Source organism: Pinus tabuliformis, chromosome 2_2, assembly GCF_031772625.1.
Source record: "Pinus tabuliformis cultivar Carrire ecotype Pingquan chromosome 2_2, CPIR1, whole genome shotgun sequence".
Taxonomy (NCBI): Eukaryota; Viridiplantae; Streptophyta; class Pinopsida; order Pinales; family Pinaceae; genus Pinus; species Pinus tabuliformis.
The window spans coordinates 933,766,708-933,786,395 of NC_142300.1; the positions used below are offsets into that span (position 1 = coordinate 933,766,708).

General features: G+C 32.0%; 1 protein-coding gene across 1 annotated transcript; it reads right to left on the minus strand.

The window, feature by feature from the left end:
* Positions 1 to 5,487: 5,487 nt before the first annotated feature.
* Positions 5,488 to 9,667, minus strand: LOC149196210 (protein neprosin-like). The gene is made up of 7 exons (XM_089403714.1): positions 9,301 to 9,667; positions 9,122 to 9,208; positions 8,769 to 9,014; positions 8,372 to 8,539; positions 8,229 to 8,282; positions 6,393 to 6,539; positions 5,488 to 6,207 (listed from the first exon to the last, which is right to left on the minus strand). The coding sequence occupies exons 1-7, from the start codon at positions 9,475 to 9,477 to the stop codon at positions 5,830 to 5,832; spliced, it is 1,257 nt and encodes a 418-aa protein (XP_089259840.1). The 5' UTR covers positions 9,478 to 9,667; the 3' UTR covers positions 5,488 to 5,829.
* Between the last annotated feature and the right edge of the window lie 10,021 nt (positions 9,668 to 19,688).

The window sequence follows — 19,688 nt, forward strand, 5'->3', positions numbered from 1 at the left end:
CTTCGAAGGTGGAAAGGAAACCTTGCTATTTTAGCCAAAGATCCATGGGTTGCAAAGCTCGACTCTCAACTTGTGCAAAGTTCAAATGAGAACAATGCGACTAGGGACCGAGGGTAGGTAGTTACCCTAACAATGCCAGTATAATCCCACCTTCGATCTAAACAAGCAAATCGTCATTGTCAAACAAGACACTTGGCTAGGGTTTTGTCAAGCCTTACATACCCCTTCCACGAAAATTATCTCCATGTGGATAACACACTAGTAAATCTCCTTGTGTAGTCCAATGCATGAGGGCCTCAAGGTCTAGAAATTTCATCATATAACATTTAGTATATGACTGCCGCAGAGGTTAATCTCTAAATAGTGTATGTAATATATATTACACATGAACTTAGTAATAGTAAGGTCAGTAAGTATTGACTTCAGATTACGTGGTGGACTGTCATGGTATGTGGTAAGTGGTGACAAAGGGTTGGAATAATAAAATATCAAAAATATATATATAAAAATATCAATAAACCTCATCCTTAGATTGGGAGGGAATTCATACTAAACCAATAGTATGGTATTAAACCTGGAAAAAAAAGAGACCTTTGTGCATTGGGAGATAGTGGAGTCAAGTTGGGATAGAAAGATAAAAAAAAATGAGAGATCATTACAATGTTACTAGAGAGTAGGATAAACCAAAGGTGAGGATGAAAATCAGGGAGGTTTTTTACTTCAACCTGCCCATAAGATAACTTTTGTGCATTTGGAGACAGTGGAGTCAAGTTTGGATAGAAAGATAATAAAAAAAATGAGATCATACCTCAATAGCCCCATAAAATTTGAACCTCAAACATGATAAAGGCTAAACTACACTTATATCTAAATTTCAATTTATTAATATGTATCAATAGTGTAAAATCAGAAGTATTTATGTTGATAGGGAAATGTGTCTATTTTAGAATAAAGCTTCCAAAATTTTAATTTAATTAATCAATAATGATTAGGTGAATAATACGGATATAACTTCCTTGAAATATTCTATAATATTCTTAGTAATATTCATGAACCAAAAGTTGATATTTATCTTCAAAGTAGTTATGTCATTTTTTTCCCTTTTAATTGAAAAAATTTTATATGAAAAAATGTAATGTGAAATAAGTTATGGTTTTTTGGAGATATGGTATTTGATAAAGAATGGTATTGGTCAATAATATTGTAACAATTCACTTATTATTAAATTATATCTATCCATATTTATTAATCATTTAATTTATATAACTATATTAATTATTTTATTTTGAAAAATAATATTTAAAAATAAAAACCATTAATAATTTATTTTGAAATTATCTTGTTAATAATTCCTATTGAAATAAAATTATTAAATTTTTATTTTTTTTTTAATAAATGGTAAAATCAAATAACATGCATTTAAATGAATGAATTTCGAAAATTTTCGAAAACGAACTTTAAATTAACGGAATTCAAGCTTCTACCTGAAATGGGCTTGTAGCATAAGGGTAATCTGCAATGGTCAGAAATACCATTCCGCTAAATTATGTTAAAATATAGTAAGCCAAGAAAAGCCACCCTTCTTACAAATTGTAGAACATTATAGAAAGCTTCTACATGAAATGGGCTTGTAGCATAAGGGTAATCTGCAATGGTCAGAAATACCATTCCGCTAAATTATGTTAAAATATAGTAAGCCAAGAAAAGCCACCTTTCTTACAAATTGTAGAACATTATAGAAAGCTTCTACATAAAATGGGCTTGTAGCATAAGGGTAATCTGCAATGGTCAGAAATACCATTCCGCTAAATTATGTTATAATATAGTAAGCCAAGAAAAGCCACCCTTCTTACAAATTGTAGAACATTATAGCACCTGAGTGAATGATATGTTGGTCGGGCTGGTTGGTTTGATCGGTCCCTGACCACTTTCGAATCTTGCGGGAGCTTCGCGATGCAGCATATTTGTATTGGGGACGACTTTGCTTGCTTCGGCGATATTTGTACCAGTGATGATGTGTAAATATATACTCGCTTCGGCAATATGATGTATGATGCTTCTTCAGCGGGGATTTCTTCCCCACTGAAAAAAATAACACTGATGTGTAAATATATACTCGCTTCGGCAATATGATGTATGATGCTTCTTCAGCAGGGATTTCTTCCCCACTGAAAAAAATAACAGGTGTGAGTATCACAACTGACTTACTATGCTTGTGGCACATTACACTGGATTGTAAACATTACAGAAGTGTGAAGCCAACAACCTTTTATTCTTGTGGCACATTACAGTGGATTTATGCTTGTGGCACATTACACTGGATTGTAAACATTACAGAAGTGTGAAGCCAACAACTTTTTATGATTGTGGCACATTACAGTGGACAAATTTCGTGTTTATGGCCCATGACACCAGATGGTAACACAGTATGAAACGACAACACAGATATTTTTAAATTTTAAGGAGTAGGTTGAGAATGGGAGTAAATTGTGAAGACAAACACTGCTTTAAAATGTTGAGAGTAAACTAAATCCATAAACCCATTTCATTCATTCAAAATATAAAATGATCCAGAGCTGAACTCAGGTTAACTTAAAAGAAAACAAACATCCAATGATTCCTGTGTCTGGTAAACTAGTCTCTCTTGTATACTCTATATATATTTGACCTATAATAAAAAAAAATTGATTTCAGCAAGCACATGGAGTATAAATTTTAAAATATATCTTATTATTAGTGGTTTATTATAATTATATTTTATGTATTATAAAAAAAATGATTTTAGGAGGCTAAAATTATGGTTAAAATTATTTTAATTTGATTGAGATCAAATTTCTAATTATATTTTATGTATTATAAAAAAAAAATGATTTTAGGAGGCTAAAATTATGGTTAAAATTATTTTAATTTGGTTGAGATCAAATTTCTAAAAGTGTATATATTTTCGAGATCAAATTTCTAAAAGTGTATATATTTTCGAGATCAAATTTCTAAAAGTGTATATATTTTCTCAAAGTATTGATTTTTATTAAAAATAGTAAATTAAAAATTAAAAAAATCTAAATTAAACTTTAATAATGTTATTTATTACTTTTACATTTAAAACAAGTGCTATTTAGTAGCTAGTACGTGTCTCTGATTCAGTGTAAATATAAGGAAATTGAAATTTAGATTGTTGAAAGGTAAAACTGTTATAAAACTATATAATGTTATGATAGGTTTAAGTTAGGGAATCAATATTTTATCAACAACTAAATAAATTAATATATCCATTGACCCAATTTTTGGGAAAAAATAATATATCCATTGACACTGAAACTATGGCAATTTAGTTTGTTTTGTGCTCATTGTTATAATTAATAAAAATAGAACAAAAATCAAAATCTCATGACTTTTGTTGAGTTTCTCAGTTTATTAATTCTCTATCATTTAAAAAATAATAATAATAATATTTAAAAAAAATTAGTAACAATGTTTATTGAATAGTTTATATTTTAATTTTGAATTAAAATCATTATTATTTAAATAAACCTATTCAATATATTTAAAAATCTCAAAACACTTAACTTACACAATTTTAACAATTAACAAATTATTTTAATATTTTATTATAAAATTTAAATTTAATAGAAATCTTTACATACAATCTTCATATATTCACACTTGAAAAATAAAATTAGTATACAGTAAACTATAAACAAAATATAATGTAATAAGATAATCAAATGTAATTGGGCTAAGATAAATTCAATACAGATGAAAAAAGTTCATAAAATTAGATAAATATATAAATTTTCAAAATTTTTACAAACGAGTTGTGAACCTCAGAGGTTTAAGTTGTCTAATACCAATTTGTATTCCAAATAACAAAAATCTCTTTTAAAATTACCTTGGGTAAAAAAAAAATATCAATTTATATTCCAAATAACAAGAAATTGCCTCTGAATTAGAGGCCAAAGAAGGGCGAATTAAGCCCATCCCTGAATCCTCTGATCTTGAATGAATTTATTTATTTGGCCTTTGTAAGCAGCAAAAATTTTGAATCACAATAAATATAAAAGTTAAAATATTCAACATTGATACTTAGTATATGCCATAAATATACATCTTCATATTTAACAAAATATAATTGAAATATTTTAACTATAATTTTTTTTAATTATATATATAAAATATTCAATATCAAAATAATTTATTTAATTGTGAATTTTGACATATTTTATTTATGATCCATATTAAATTATTTATTATCAATATTATTTTAAACACTACTTATTAATTCCAAACTGAAATTATAATTTAAATCAACAAATAATTTTTTTTCCAAATTTTTATAATTTTTTTCCCTTAACATGGATGATAATTTTTTTTTTTTTAATATTCATTTTAAATATACCATAATAAAACCTAAAAATTACAAATATTATATATAGTTACATTATTTTTATGTGTTTGTTAAATATTGTGCACAAATCTACCAAGCTAGATTTTTGAAAACAAATATCATATTGTTAAACCAGTAGTTGGGCAACTCCTCAAAAACCATGGATGGAAAGAATTTGCCATCTCTATGAGAGTGCGAACATCGAAGATGAAAATCACTTCCTCTCATATGTCATTAGAGCATGAATAAATTGATCATATTCCATCAAGAATTGATCTTGCAATAGGAGATTCCCTCATATCATTCTATATGTTGTGGTAGAATGAATTGATCATATTCCATCAAGAATTGATAGTCACAGTAGGGAGATTCCCTCATATCATTATACATGTTGCGGTAGTTTTTGGTCATTTCATCCCATAGATAAGGCCTTTATGAACAAGTAGTTTCAAAATTGTCCTCTCTTTGTCAAATTAGAATGAAGGGGCCTAGTCAAACAAACAAAGTACGCTGGAGTGCCACGTTTACAACCACATTAAATCTCAGTTTCAAAATCTTTGTTCACTGTGAGCTCGGAAGGCTTCTCTCCAAGCTTTTTGAGTATAGGAATAAACTCTTAAATCAAACTAAATAATTTCTTTCCTTAAGTTCAATAAACCAAAGTTTAGTATTGGAAGTTAACCACTATCATCATCATAAACTATTAAAAATTTATAAATAAATTACATTATTTATATATATTTATGGTTAATATTATTATAAAATATAAATATAGGAAATATACCTAAATTATAATTTATTATTATTAAAATTATTTAATTCACCAATTTTAAAATTATCCGTTGCACTTAAATTATATATATTTTTAATACATTTTTAAAATTTATTTAATTTTAATAATTATATTTATAATTTATTTCATTTTTTCAATAAAATAATTAAAATATAATTAAAAATAAATAAAACATATTCCGATAATCTCAATTAATACATGAACATAGAAACCAACGATATAAATATAACCTATGTACTTGGATGACCAATATAAAGACAAACTATGTATATGCGAGAAACAGACATAACCGCACTAAGTTTAACACATGTACCTTCTAAAACATATTATATTATATTTAAAAGCCAAGGTTCAAATTTTATAACATTATATATTTAAAAGTTCAATTTCAAAATTTATATCGAGAGATTCACATGCCTATCTGGACTTCATAAATAATAAACTTAAAATGTGCCACCCCCGAGGCGTATTAGGTCTTCAACTAGCTTAACCTTCACTTAATTCGACCAATAATCCAACTTTACAAAATAACCCCTTGGACCTAATTAAAACGGTATATATTATTTACTAATTCAGTCTGTTCAAGAATTAGTAAATAATATACATTACATAACTTGCAAAAAAAATGTTTTAAAACTGTTTTAGGGGAACTTCAAGGGCACTGAGAATTCTGCCCTGGCCCTCCGAAATAGAAATGATTACCCCAATCATCATTGTAAACGCTTTGGATGTCATAACAGGTAGTGTGCTCTGATAAAGTGGAGACTGAATCTATGGTTTGTAAACTGTTTTCTGCATCTACAACCTGTAGATTACGAAAATAGCTGGCTCTGCCAAATCCTTCATTTGGAAAATGACCACTTCCCATTTGTGTGGAAGTGTGATCTCCACCAGGTTCCATGTTTACGACCTCACCACCCCATTCAACCATATTTGCATGATCTGTTAAATGTGTGAAGAGATGTGCAGGCCAATATCCCACCAATTCATTTTCTGCAAACTCCATCCACCAGTCGCCCTGTTTAGGATCCTGCAAACAACAAAAACAAATGCAGAAAAAAGAAATTGTAGTACATATAAAAAATCAAAGCTGTATACTGGTTCTTTCTGTTTATTTCTGGCTTTGCATTTAGTGCTTATATTACTGCAATAAACATATCTTTGCAGCTTACTTTAATTGAACAAAATCAAATGAATGGTGATGAGGTTCCAGACCTTCCATATCAGTATGGTAATATCATACTGAGGACCATTGAAAGAAGAAATAGGTGTAATGGCAGCACCAATGGCTATTCGTTCATTGGTTTGAATGAAACCTGAACATAACAGATTGTAGCATCCAGTCTCCTGGTAGGAATCGCTCTGCAAAGACATTATTTTCCAGTTGGATCTGGTAGGTAGAGGTAAAAAGGTAAAAACTGAAGCCCTGAGAAATTTACTCATAGGTTTCATGTAGAGGAGACTGTAGAGAATCGACATGCCTGATGACAAACTTGTATAAATAAGCATGTAAAATAACAAAAGGCACTGTAGAAACAAGACTCTTACAGCATGTAAATTTACTACTATGTTTGATTTAGATTAGAGAGAGTAAAGAATCGACATGCCAGATGCCAAAAACGGTTAGGATTCCTAAGCTAAAAATACCCACAGAGATATAATTGCAGAGTTGTTAATATTCTGCTTTGGAACTCACTTCATCCCAACATCCACGTAACAAAGATCAGATAGTTTCTCAGTGTTTGTCTTAGTTGAATTAAGCCACTTATGTGATGTTTTTGTTTTAAAATTAAAACAAATAACAAAATACCTTGTTTACCCTACCAACTTCATAAGAAATTTTTGACAAGCTAAGGCAAAATCAGGAGAGAGATTCTAGATTATTATTAATCCACTTTCTAGAGATGCTTTTAATTCAAACCAAAAATCTAATTGTACAGCACAACTACAAATGTGGTACCAGTATATCAAACATTGAAAAGTCTCAATTGAAAAGAAATTAAAGAAAAAAAAAAAAAATCCTCAACAGAAGAGAAAGCAAACTCCGGATAGAAACATTTTTTATTCATCCAATTTTATAAGAATACTGTGATAATTTTTTCAAGGATAATATCTATAAAATTGGGAGAGAAATGGACTCCTCTTTCGATCATAAATTAATAAATAAATTTAAAAAATGAATATCTTTATTTTAATGGCAGATTTTAGAATATTTGGGAAATCTGACTAGAAAAAACAAAATCAACTATTTAACTCGTCTCTCGTCTACTAAAATTCTGGAATATTATGCGAAGAAAACCGTTACTTTTTAAATTATCTTCAACTTAATAAAAAAGATACATTAATCGATATAAATAAAAAGATACATTAATCGATATAAATGAAAATTAATATAGTATAAAAAATTCTACATGCCACAAAAATAATGAAGTAGTTTATTTTTATTTTTATTTTATGTAAAATAATATAAAAAAAATATTCAACATTTCAGATCCTAAATCATAAACTTATGTCAAGTTACCAAAAATATTAAAGATGTAAATATCCTTGCCTATGAAATTTTTACATCTTAAAATCATTTATACACTTTCACAGAAGGTTTTTACATCTTAAAAATGTTTATACACATTTAGGCTTTTTAACTGAAGATCAAAATGGACCTATTGTAATATTTTTAGGCTTCTTAACCAAAGATCAAAATGGAATATATTTTTAAGTACACTTTCACAGAACGTTTTTACATCTTAAAAACATTTATACACATTTAGGCTTTTTAACTAAAAATCAAAATGGACCTATTGTGATATTTTTAGGCTTTTTAACCAAAGATCAAAATGGACCTACTGTAATATATTTTTAAGTTTTTCAGTGATGACCCGGAGCGAGTGAGGTGTATAGCAATTCATTCACATTCCAAAAAGGTTGAGGTGTGAGGCAATTCATTCACATTTAAAAAAGTTGCCAAGTGGAAAGATTTTCAACAAACATTGAAAGCAAGGAGAAATTCATTTTAATCCCATTAACTAGCTAGCTGAAGTGCTGTAAACAAACCGTCCAATAAGTAAAGAAACGAGGTCTGTGGTCTCCATACAACACCGGGCTCACCTGGCCATCAGTGCAATAACAACACATCAATAACTAATAACCCCAAAGAATATCCGAAGATTTGAGTAAAATTTTTGAACAAGAACCACCTGCCAGCCTGCTTCAATGCTATTAAGATCAGAACCATCAAATGATCCCGAGAGAACCCACATCTGAGACAGACTGAATTCGTTGGAGGCTCCTATGTGGGGATTCCAGACGTTCATAGTTGCTTTTGCACCAAAATATTCTCCTCCTTTCAGATAGGCTATGGCATGCTGCGCCCAAAAAAAAAAATTTCACATGAATTAAACAAGAGTGCTGCAGAGAGAAAAACCATAGAAGTTTAGACCCAGTAATCCGATAACTGTACAAAGAGAAATGGGGTCTCTGCCGAGGACTTCAGTAGATGTGCACGATGCTTAAAAATAACGTTAGGTCCAACTCCAAACCTCAGGGCAACTAAACCCATCTGGCTTAAATATAAATATGATTTGATTACCCTACCTCGTGTCCATTTCCACTAATAACGATCGGTTTCTGAGAGCTTGAGATGTTCGAATATTTAGGTTTTCTGCCATACTGTTCAAGGGAATCAAAGCGCATTAAGTCATTAACAGTGGTCCTCCTAACCGGGATTGTTCCCCCTGGGCAACTTATTCCGCTGAGGTGCCATATTTGAAAAGCGTTCAGACCCGCGTAGCTTCTATTGGCCGTGGCTTTAGTTGCAGAAGTAGGTCTTGTGGGTAAATCCTACATTAACAAACAATAGTTACACCAACTAAAATCTCATAAAATCGTCCTATTCCTCCCTGAAAATACAATTTACAATATCGGTCATTGGCAAGGAAAAAGAGAACCTTAATCTTGTGATTCTTGAGCATGGGATGTTCCAGACCGAGCTGCTGATGCCGAGGAATACAGTCGATAACATCTCCATCCGAGCTCTGCATCGTCAGAATTTCAATTAGTCAGCCAAATCTCTAATATTGCGTTCAGACTTCTTATGTCACACGCATAAGAGAATATTATATTGCACCTGTATACTCTTAATGGGGGTCTTGTTAATGGCTCTCAAACGTTCATGTATCACAGAAAGTCTTCTACTAAGTTTGAGACCATTATTATTCTCAGCGGCCAAACAGCTGTGCATAGGTTGAGATAGAAGAAAAGCCAAACCCAACATACAAAACAGAGCCTTGAACTCCTGCGCCATCACAACCCAAATTTCTTTCACACATCCAGCTTTCCTCTCCCGCTTCTATTTTCCCCATGAAGTCTCTGTATATCATAATATATCAAAACCCTAATTCGTGTCCTGAACATCGTAAAATATTTATTTTACTCGACGAGATCAAGAAGTACATCGCCATCCATACCCTCACAGTGTCCCTCGTAGAATTTGACAAAGAAAAGTCTACCAAAATTAATAATCTCGTTCTTTAAATTGAATCCTATTTCTGGAATAGCAATAAATACTAGCAGGCTGCAGCTCCTCGTATTTCTTTCCTGCTCGCTGATCTCACACATTCGTTCTTAATGTAATTCAATCAATCCACCTACCATCAATACCAAACACAGAAATAATAACAGCAGGGTCCATTTTCCACAGGTTTTTGAGATTCCGGTGACGGCCAAACACAGAAATAATAACAGCAGGGTCCATTTTCCACAGGTTTTTGAGATTCCGGTGACGGAATCCGGCGGAAGAAATTGAGATGAAATCATGATTTGTTGCAGTTAAAATGGTTTTTTAACTGCATATTCGGATTCAGCACCCTGAAAAACCCCTGGGACGGTTTCATTGTGCAGAAATTAGCTATCAAACTTGGATTCCAATAAATCACTGCCGGATTTTCACCGGAAAAAATCGCCGGAAAGGCTTTCAAAAAGTCGCGTTAAAGCCTACGTCTTTTCCACAGTGAAGTTAGTGGAGCCCAACTTTCAAGTAAGCAATTATCATTATGATTCACTTAAATTCTCTGTAACACACTTCCCTCGAACAGAATTCTGTGTTCATGGCTCTGACAGCCATGAAAGCCAAGTCGTTTCAGTAATAAAATCTCCTCAGAATTTATTATCGCGTATTAGAGTACTAGCATAAAAGTTTATTGTTCGACCGATGTTCGAACCCATTACGTTGTATTTAATACGTTGTTGGCAGTGACAGTTTCGTTTCCAACCGTATTTCTGGCAACCTTAGTCAAAATGTTTTCCTCGTTCGAGTCGCTTCACAAGAATTTTTTTTAGAGCAGGCTGAAATTAATAGTAGAACCATGATTTTGGTGGAAATATAAATGAAACTGTGAACTCATGCAGAAATCAATGGCCAGAAACATGGACCACAGAGAAACTATGAGTAGACTTATTTTGAACTGTGATGTCAGTTAGAAATCTATTTCAATAAAGAATGAGGATTTACTCAATTATGGAAGAAGGTCAAATCATATCACTCTTTAATGGACTTGAAGACAAATAAATGCGAACAGTTTTTAGGGATCCGACGGTGCCTTCGGAGTCACCACATGAAGGTTCGTAGTATTGTCATTGACTTAAAGCACACATGTCAGGGAGCAAGCCTTATTTCCAAGGCAGTGCATCCTCTGCAAGAGCTAACCAGCCTGTCATAAGGTATTAAATGCTTGGTTAATTGTGTTTTCGATATCTCGATATAACAAGGTATTAAATGCTTGGTTAATTGTGTTTTCGATATCTCGATATAACACACAGGCGCGGTGACTTTATAAATAAAAAATAATAGGTATGTGTTATAGGGATATCGAGGACACAGCTAACCAGAGATTTAATGCCCTATAACAGACTGATTAGCTCTTGCCGTGCATCCTCTACATCTCTCCATAAGGACGAAACACATGGATTACTGCATGGCTACCATGAGCATGCATGTAACTTCATCACCGTTTTTCCGATCGCTCGATCTTTCCGAGTAAGCGAAACCCTAGGTTAATGCCCTAAATGTATGTAGGGGATTTAGACCTGCATTGAACTGTTATGGGCTCCAAGCCGATAGTCCATCTGAGAGGAAGGGCTTCGTGAGCGATGAAGTCAAAACGATTAAGTTGCTGAGCACCGATCTCCATTCTACACCTCTGCTACGAACCCTAGCGCCAAAAGATCTTCCAAGGTCGCACTTCTCACTTTGTTTGCAGTTGTTGTCACTTCCGCCACCACGAAGTCTTCTCTCACCATATACGAATCCACTCGCAGGTCATGTAATTTCGCTACGTTGGTTGACTTACTTCCTCCGCCGATGGCACGCTCAGTTCAATCCGCTAATTGTTCACTTCCTCCTCGTTGGATAGCTGCAAATCTTTCTCCTCGTCTTAATCTTCATTTTTGTTTTTATGCAGGTAAGGGATTTTTTTTCCCTTCAATTATTCTGTGGGTATATTTTTCTTTTATTTTTGGATCTTAACATTATATTACTTTCATCAACGGTTCAAAGCCGTTGAAGTTCTTATGATGCCATCTTTTCTTTCATTGCAGGCCCCAGATTTTGTTGTTTGCTTGTCAATTAGTGTCATATGTTAATGTCTTACGTTTATCTTCTGCTTTCACCATCCAATGACATTTGAAATAGCCAAAACTCTGAAGAGTTGCGGATGAAATTTTGGTTTTTCTAAAACTAAAAAATCTGATTTGTTTTTTTTTTTCTGAGGAAAAAACGAGATAGATTATATTAAGGAAATATAATGATCTAAATACAAACAGAATGTTGTATGATAACCAGTCCAGCAAAGAAGCTATCTAAATATTGATCCATATGAAAAAGAGAGGATGATACGCATAAGAAGCCGCATATAATGAAAAAGTCCAAATGTAGGCCGGAAGAAACCCTGTGAGCCCAAAACGAATAATTGCTCTCCATGAGATAGATATGACAGATATTGCAGCGAAAAAGCTCTCCATATGACAGATATGAAGCAAGAGCGCCTGAGCATAATTCAAGGGGGCAGGAGGCCCATTATGGAATTCAAAATAGAGGCCAGAGACCTGTTTGAGTTGTTGAACATACAGTGGTTCCTCCATGTCCATAGGAACCAGCAGGAGATAACAAAAAGGGAGCGCCAGGGGGACATTGGGAGCTCCACCAAGAGAACGCTGCCTGTACAGAGGAAAAACACTGATGAGAGAAACCAAAAATTAAGGAAAGCTCATACCAGATAGACGATGTGGCGGCACACTGGGAGAACATGTGCAGGTTCGATTCAGCTTCTGAGAGGCACATCTGGCACTTCCTCGGCCCAGATAGCAAAACTATATAAATTATTGTTTTGTTAGGTAACTTGAATATATAGATATTTCTTATTTGAATGCTTTTAACTCTAGTATGATTTTGAAAAATATTTTATATAACAGTTATAAATTGATACTTTAAATATTGAATTTAATAATTATTTAAAATTATTAAATGTATTAGTCGAGATTCAAATAGAATTATTAAATTTTAAATAATTAAAAATTGGATAGCAAAGCGATACAATTTATTGTTTTGTTAGGTAACTCGAATATATAGATATTTCTTATTTGAATGCTTTTACTTTTAGTATGATTTTGAAAAATATTTTATATAATAGTTATAAATTGATACTTCAAATATTGAATTTAAAATTATTAAATGTATTAGTGGAGATTCAATATAAATTTAAATTTATTATAATAATTTTGTAGTGTGTAAAATTTATATATTATTTTAAATATATATTTTATAATAATAATAATAATAATAATAGTAATAGTAGTAATAGTAATAATAATAGTAATAGTAGTAATAATAGTAGTAATAGTAGTAGTAATAATAGTAATAATAATAATAATAATAATAGTAAACTAATTTATATTTATTAATTAAAACTAAAATTAATATATATTACATGTGTTTTCAATTTTTTTTGGTTTATGTATTGTGAAATATTGATTTTTCATCAACAACAACAACAACTAATTTATATTTATTAATTAAAACTAAAATTAATATATATCAGATGTGTTTCAATTTTTTTTGGTTTATGTATTGTGAAATATTGATATTTTTTTATTTTTTTATTTTTAATTTTAAAAAGGAGGGGCTAGTTCCCAGAAGAAGCGATATGGAACCCTCTTTTTTATACATTATAGATATCTGTCTAGCTGATATCCATGACATCTAAGCTTTCTTTTTTGAAGATGTGAACATCTAATTATATAAGTAGAAATAAATTTACAAAAAATGTATATGAAATTTTGATTTTTCAATAGTATTGGTATGTGTAGTACAAATTTTGAGGAATTGAATGTGATTTTTATTATAATATTTATAAAATGTAAAAAATGATTTAAAAAATATTATAATTGTATATTTTATTTTTGAGAGGGGTTAGATTTAACATGATTTGACTTTTATATTTTTATAATTTGACTATAAAGCTTTACAAAATTCTTGCAAATTATCTACTTTCTAACGAATACAAAGATTGGATCTCACAAAAAAAACATAAATTGAATATACTTTAAAATAGGATTTAAGATAGAACAAAAATATGGAGAACAATAAGATTCAAGGATTAACATGATTGTTACCAATTAAAAGACAAATTATTAAAGAAAGAACTTCATATCTTCATACTCTCAAATAATTGATATAAGTAAAAAAAAAAATCGTGAAGGAAGTAACAATGTTCTTTAGCATTTTGATTCAGTTCTTTGTATGTATGCTACAAGTGAAAATATGAGAAGAGGAAAGAATGCCCCAAAACAATAGGGAAAAGTATACATTTTCGACCACAATATGGTTATAAGTGGAGTTTATAATTGTTTTCAAGTTCACCATTATTTGAATCTTTGATGTCTTTTTTATATGAAATTGAAAGAGAGACCATAAAGTTTAGAATTTCGCATGTGTTGGAGCATAATGAATGTGAAATTGATGATTTTGATTCAAGAGTAGAACCACTCCAACCCCATCTATGCATAGGTAACCTTGGCTTAGGCAATCCAAGAATCCCCATGGGATATCAAAATTAGTAAAAGGCATTTCAAAGGTCACCTTGGCTTGGGCCATCCAAGAATCCCCATGGGATATCAAAATTAATAAAAGGCATTTCAAAAGTGCTTTGCTTCTTTTGCTTAGGCTTCATTCCATAATCTTTGGTTAGCTTATTAAGCAAGACCATTAGCATTGCCTCAATCACTCACATCACTAGAAAATATCGGTGTTTTGGGCCACCTAAATAAAATATACCATGAAATTTGGAAATGAATGATACTCTTTAATTTCGCCTTCATGTTTAGAGTGTTGTATACAATCCTCTAGAAAATATTTCTTCGAGGTCATGTTTAGAGTGTTGTATACAATCCTCTAGAAGATATTTCTTTGAGGTTATCATCGAGCTCCATAAAAACAAAAAATGGATAAATGAGAAATTGAATCTATGTTAATTTTACAAAGGGTATATCTATTCGACATAACCATCCTTTCTTAACATCATTGTCCTATTACATTATTTGAATATATAGGTCTTTCTTATTGGAATGTTTTTGCATTTAGTGTACTTTTGTCATAACATATGTTTTATATAATGGGTATATCTATTCGACATAACCCTCGTTTCTTAACATCATTGTCCTATTACATTATTTGAATATATAGGTCTTTCTTATTTGAATGTTTTTACATTTAGTGTACCTTTGTCATAACTTATGTTTTATATAATGGACCCACCAAAAAAATTATATAATGGATATAAATTTATACTTAAATCTTGGAAATATTGAAAGCTCATCACGAGTTATTCACTTTTAAAGTTATTAAATGTATTTGTAAAAGGTCAATATAAAATCAATTAAGGTATACATTTATTATAATAATTTTGTAATGTGTAAAAATGTGTCTATTACTTTAAATAACATTTTTATATAAAATTATTAATAATAAAATTAAAAATTAATTTATCTTTATTAAACATATGTTGGATGTATAAAACTATGTTTGTTTATCCATTATGAAACATCTGCATGTATAAAGAGTGTTGGAAGTTTTGATTTTATATAATATTTTTGGAAAATGCTAACACCTAATTGCATGATTATACATGAACTTACAAAGAGAATGTATTGGAATTTTGATTTTAAATAGAATTTAAATATGTAGTAAAAATTTTGAGGAATTGTACATGATTTTTATTATAATATTTATAAAATGTAAAAACTGATTTTAAAAAAATAATAATAATAAAAATAACTATAATTATATATTTTGTTTTTCACATGGGTTAGATTTTATAATTGAAAATGTCACAACTAAAACATGATTTGACTTTTCTATTTTTATAATTTGACTATAACACTTAAAAAAATTCTTGCAAGTTATCTATTTTCTAACTAATACAAAGATTGGATCTCACAAAGAAAATATAAACTGACTATACTTTAAAAATAGGAATTAAAATAGAACAAAAATATGGAAATCAACAATATTCAAGGATTACCATGATTGTTACCAATTAAAAGACAAATCAAAAGTGGAACTCCATAGCTTGTCTTCACAAAAGTTATAAATGAAAAATGTTAATTGACTTATTTTTGGTGTAGAGGATTTGACGAGCGAGATACCTTTAGTTTCTTAAACATGAGAGGCGAGAAATATATAAGAGAAAATTCACCTTCGTCAATGGATGTGAGGGGATATTGGCATCTGAGGGAGGGAATGGATATATGTGGTGTTGGTTTTGGAATGTTGGTTTAGCTATTGTATGAAAGTTTATACTGATGAGCCCTGGTAATTTCTTGTGAGGCTTGCTTTCCCGGTTTCAGATCGTGGTCAAATGTTTTAAAAGAGACTTGTTCTATTTCTTAGGTGTTGTGCACATTGTCGATTATTATTACTATTTCGATTGTTGTTATTCGATTAAAATTCTTGTTTTCTTTTCTTAAAAGAATTATTTGTTAACTAACAAGGCTAATCTTGTTTCTTTCTTTCTTTTAAATAAAGCATGTACCTGCTAAGATTTATGTTTTAGTTCTTAAACATCCTTATATTCATAACGACGTGATTTATTGTTTATCCACGATTTACAATGTCGTTGTTCCCCTGTTGGGTTTATGAAGGTTTTCCACACGACTCTCTTTTGTTTCCACCTACAAACCCTAAAACCAAATTATGCTTAGTTCATAGCAGCTTTTCATCTTCCTTCGAATCATATTGTCACACAATTTGTCATCTTCCTTTGAATCATATTGTCACACAATTTGTCATCTTCCTTCGAATCATATTGTCACACAATTTTTTTTTAAAGAAAATCCACACATTTTCATCTAGGGGTATAGGGAGTTGTACCTAGGTTGTCGATTGAGGTCGACTTGGCTTGGGAACTAACCCTAAACCCGATAAATTCACAATCAATGTAGACTCTATATTTTAAATGATAAGCACGACCATTTCCAATAATAAGATATTCAACTTCTAAATTTTCTAACATTAACAATTACCAAACTTACCAACCTAATTCCAAAGTTTGTTAAACAATTGTCACATGAAAGAAATTTTCAATGTTTATCTAATTATTCAATCTAAGACTCGTTGTGCAACAATCACAAAATCTCTAGGTAAACATAGCTCTTCCCAACCAATGAGACCAATCTTATACTGCATCTCCCCACGAGCTTGTTCCACACCCATTGTAGTTCCATGGCAGTTATCAATCTAGATTGTTTCCTCCAATGACCATCTCATCCCAACCAGACTTGGTCGATAAAATTTAACTGAGCACTCAAGTCTCAGATGGACTCCACTTGCCAACCAGCTCTGGAATCCTTTTAGCACACTCTTCTTCCTTTCAAATCTTTCCTTTATTTTTCCTCTCTTTTTCACCTTAGGTTCCTCAACCCTATTGGCTTCTTTTGGAAGGATTATTATTTCCAAGGAAGAACTTGGGTAGGTAACCACCTAGCCCATAATTTTCCAACTACCTGGGTGTGAACCTCTTTTAGCACTGTGTCCCATCCCGATTTTATGATCATCGCAACATCATTATAACATTGATAATTAACAAAATAAAATAAAATAAAATATCAATCCATGTCAAATATTATTTTGGCCTTTTTCCAAGGCCCATAAAGTAAAACATAGTCTTTAACTGCAGTAAATTAGAATCAACCAACTTTACCAGGGGATATCACATCACTTCCCCTTGAGTGAAACATTGTCTCATTGTTTTCCAAGCTCTTAGAACGTGTTAGGATATGCTCCTTTCATAAATTTCATCCTCCCAGGTAGCCTCCTCTGGGCTAAAGTGTCTTCAATGCACTTTAACCTAGGTGATAACTCATTTTAGTATCATAGCTTCTCTCCGATCGAGTATACGTAGGGGTTCGGCCAAAAATTTCCCATCCGGTTCGACCTACAGTTACACCCATTGAGTTATCATTAGCTCATATGTGTCAAAATAATGAGCATACATATATATGCAATCTTATAAATTGTCTTACCTGTATATCTTTCCAATTAATAATGTGTGTGGGATCATAAATATATTTCTTTAATAATGATACATGAAAGACATTATGCACACGTATATGGCTGGGTAGGGCTAGATGATGAGCTACTAGCCCAATTCGAGCTAGAATTTGGAATATGCCACAAAACCAGGGGGCAATTTGGCACAACCTCCCCAACGCAAGGTACTTATTTTAGGTTTCACTTGTACATACACATGATCCCCAACTTGAAATTCTTGATAGCTTCGCTTCTTATCAACATAATTCTTCTGCCTGTCCTGTGCGACCTTTAGATTCATCGTCACCTTTTTCACCATGGTCTCCATTTCTTTTAATATATCTGGCCCTAACATCAATTTATCTTCAGGGTTGTTCCAATTAAGGGGTCAATTAAAATAGACACAACTTGGTTAAACACCTTACCTTCAAACTCCGCCATGGTTGGTTGGTATTCTACTTGGTAATCTTCTAAGGATGCATTGATCTTTGGTAAGCTCCTCACTACCTCCCCTGCTGTGGATGCTTCTTGATTATTGATCTGAAATGATCATAAGTTAAAATTGATGTAGAATTGATTAGCCATTAATTATTTGAATGTTAACTGAAAGTGCGGAAACTGAGAGAACTACTCGAGAAGAAGACGTTTACGGCAGATGATAAAACATAAGTACGATGCAAAACATAAGTGAAAATAGCCGAAACACAACAATACCAGGCATCAATATTGATTACGGAGTTCATCCCTGATGGACTACGTCTCTGGGTCTGCTTTCAAGATGGGTGACCGCTTTATTAGGATTGAAACAAAAGAGGTCGATTACACAGTAATTTGACCGAACTAAATGTGCATGCAGGCAGTTCTGATCATTGTCAAAAGATAGTTCTCTGAACTAGCTTTCCAACGCTTGTCACGGTTCCCAATTACGACTCCAGATGCCCCTGTTACACTGACAACAAAATCGACTATGACCTCCAGAACCTGCATACAAAACCCAAAACCACCAATATCCACTTCAATGAGCAAAACCTCCTTTTAAAACCTTCCAGGTACATTCAAACTCCTTCTGCTGAGTGTAGGAGTGAATAAGTTGAAATTAGGGGTTGGTTAAATCTCAGTCTTACCATGTCTTGACACATAGGATAGGGTTGCATGGTGGTGGAATTAAATTTATGCCAAAAAAACAAACAAAACCCAAAATAGACTTTGGGTTAACTCTGAACCCGTTAACAGTTGACTGACAGCATGAATTGGGTGGACCGCTATCATGTGATCAAGCGGTCTAACCCTTGGCGGCCACCTGCATTGTTTACCCCCGTGGTTCCGGGGGTTAATCTATTGTGGTTACACCTAGCGGCTTTCCACCATTCACATAACACAACCTCCAATGGTTATAACCGGGCGGTTCCATTGTGGTCTATGACTATTGTGGTTTGATAACTGTTCTCATGCCTTGGTCCCACTGTGGTTAGGTCCCGCAGTTAGGACTGCAGTTAATACTCCGTTGCAACTTTGTTCCCCGATGTTATTGCAACTGCTCACATGCCCTCAAGTCCTCATGGTTCCGATGCGGCTTAACTGTTGTGGTTAGGGGCTATGTGGTGATTTGCATTGAGTTTTTAATACAAGTCCGAAAGTGGGTTTTTTCCAATGTTATGTTTTTTAATGCATAGGTTCATGTAATAGGTTTAGCATTAGGTTTTTCACCATAGTTTTGTTGCATAGGACTTTTTAGCATAGGTTTAATACAATGAGTTAGGTTCCCATTTAGGGTGGTTACCTTTAAGTAAATAAACCATATACAACAAATTGTCACATTGTGACATTAATTTGGACCACATTTCCACCATGAAGAACTAATGACGAAACCAACACCGGAAGAACTGAAGAACACTGGCGAAGTTAACGAAGTTGAAGACGACATTGAACCTGTG

Bases quoted from the DNA above. Each gene is read 5' to 3' on its own strand.
- LOC149196210 (XM_089403714.1), bottom strand. From the start codon at position 9,477: ATGGCGCAGGAGTTCAAGGCTCTGTTTTGTATGTTGGGTTTGGCTTTT. The intron at 9,209-9,300 runs GTGCAATATAAT...CTGACGATGCAG, and splicing joins CCCCCATTAAGAGTATACAG to AGCTCGGATGGAGATGTTAT. The intron at 6,208-6,392 runs GTCTGGAACCTC...TGTTGTTTGCAG, and splicing joins TTACCATACTGATATGGAAG to GATCCTAAACAGGGCGACTG.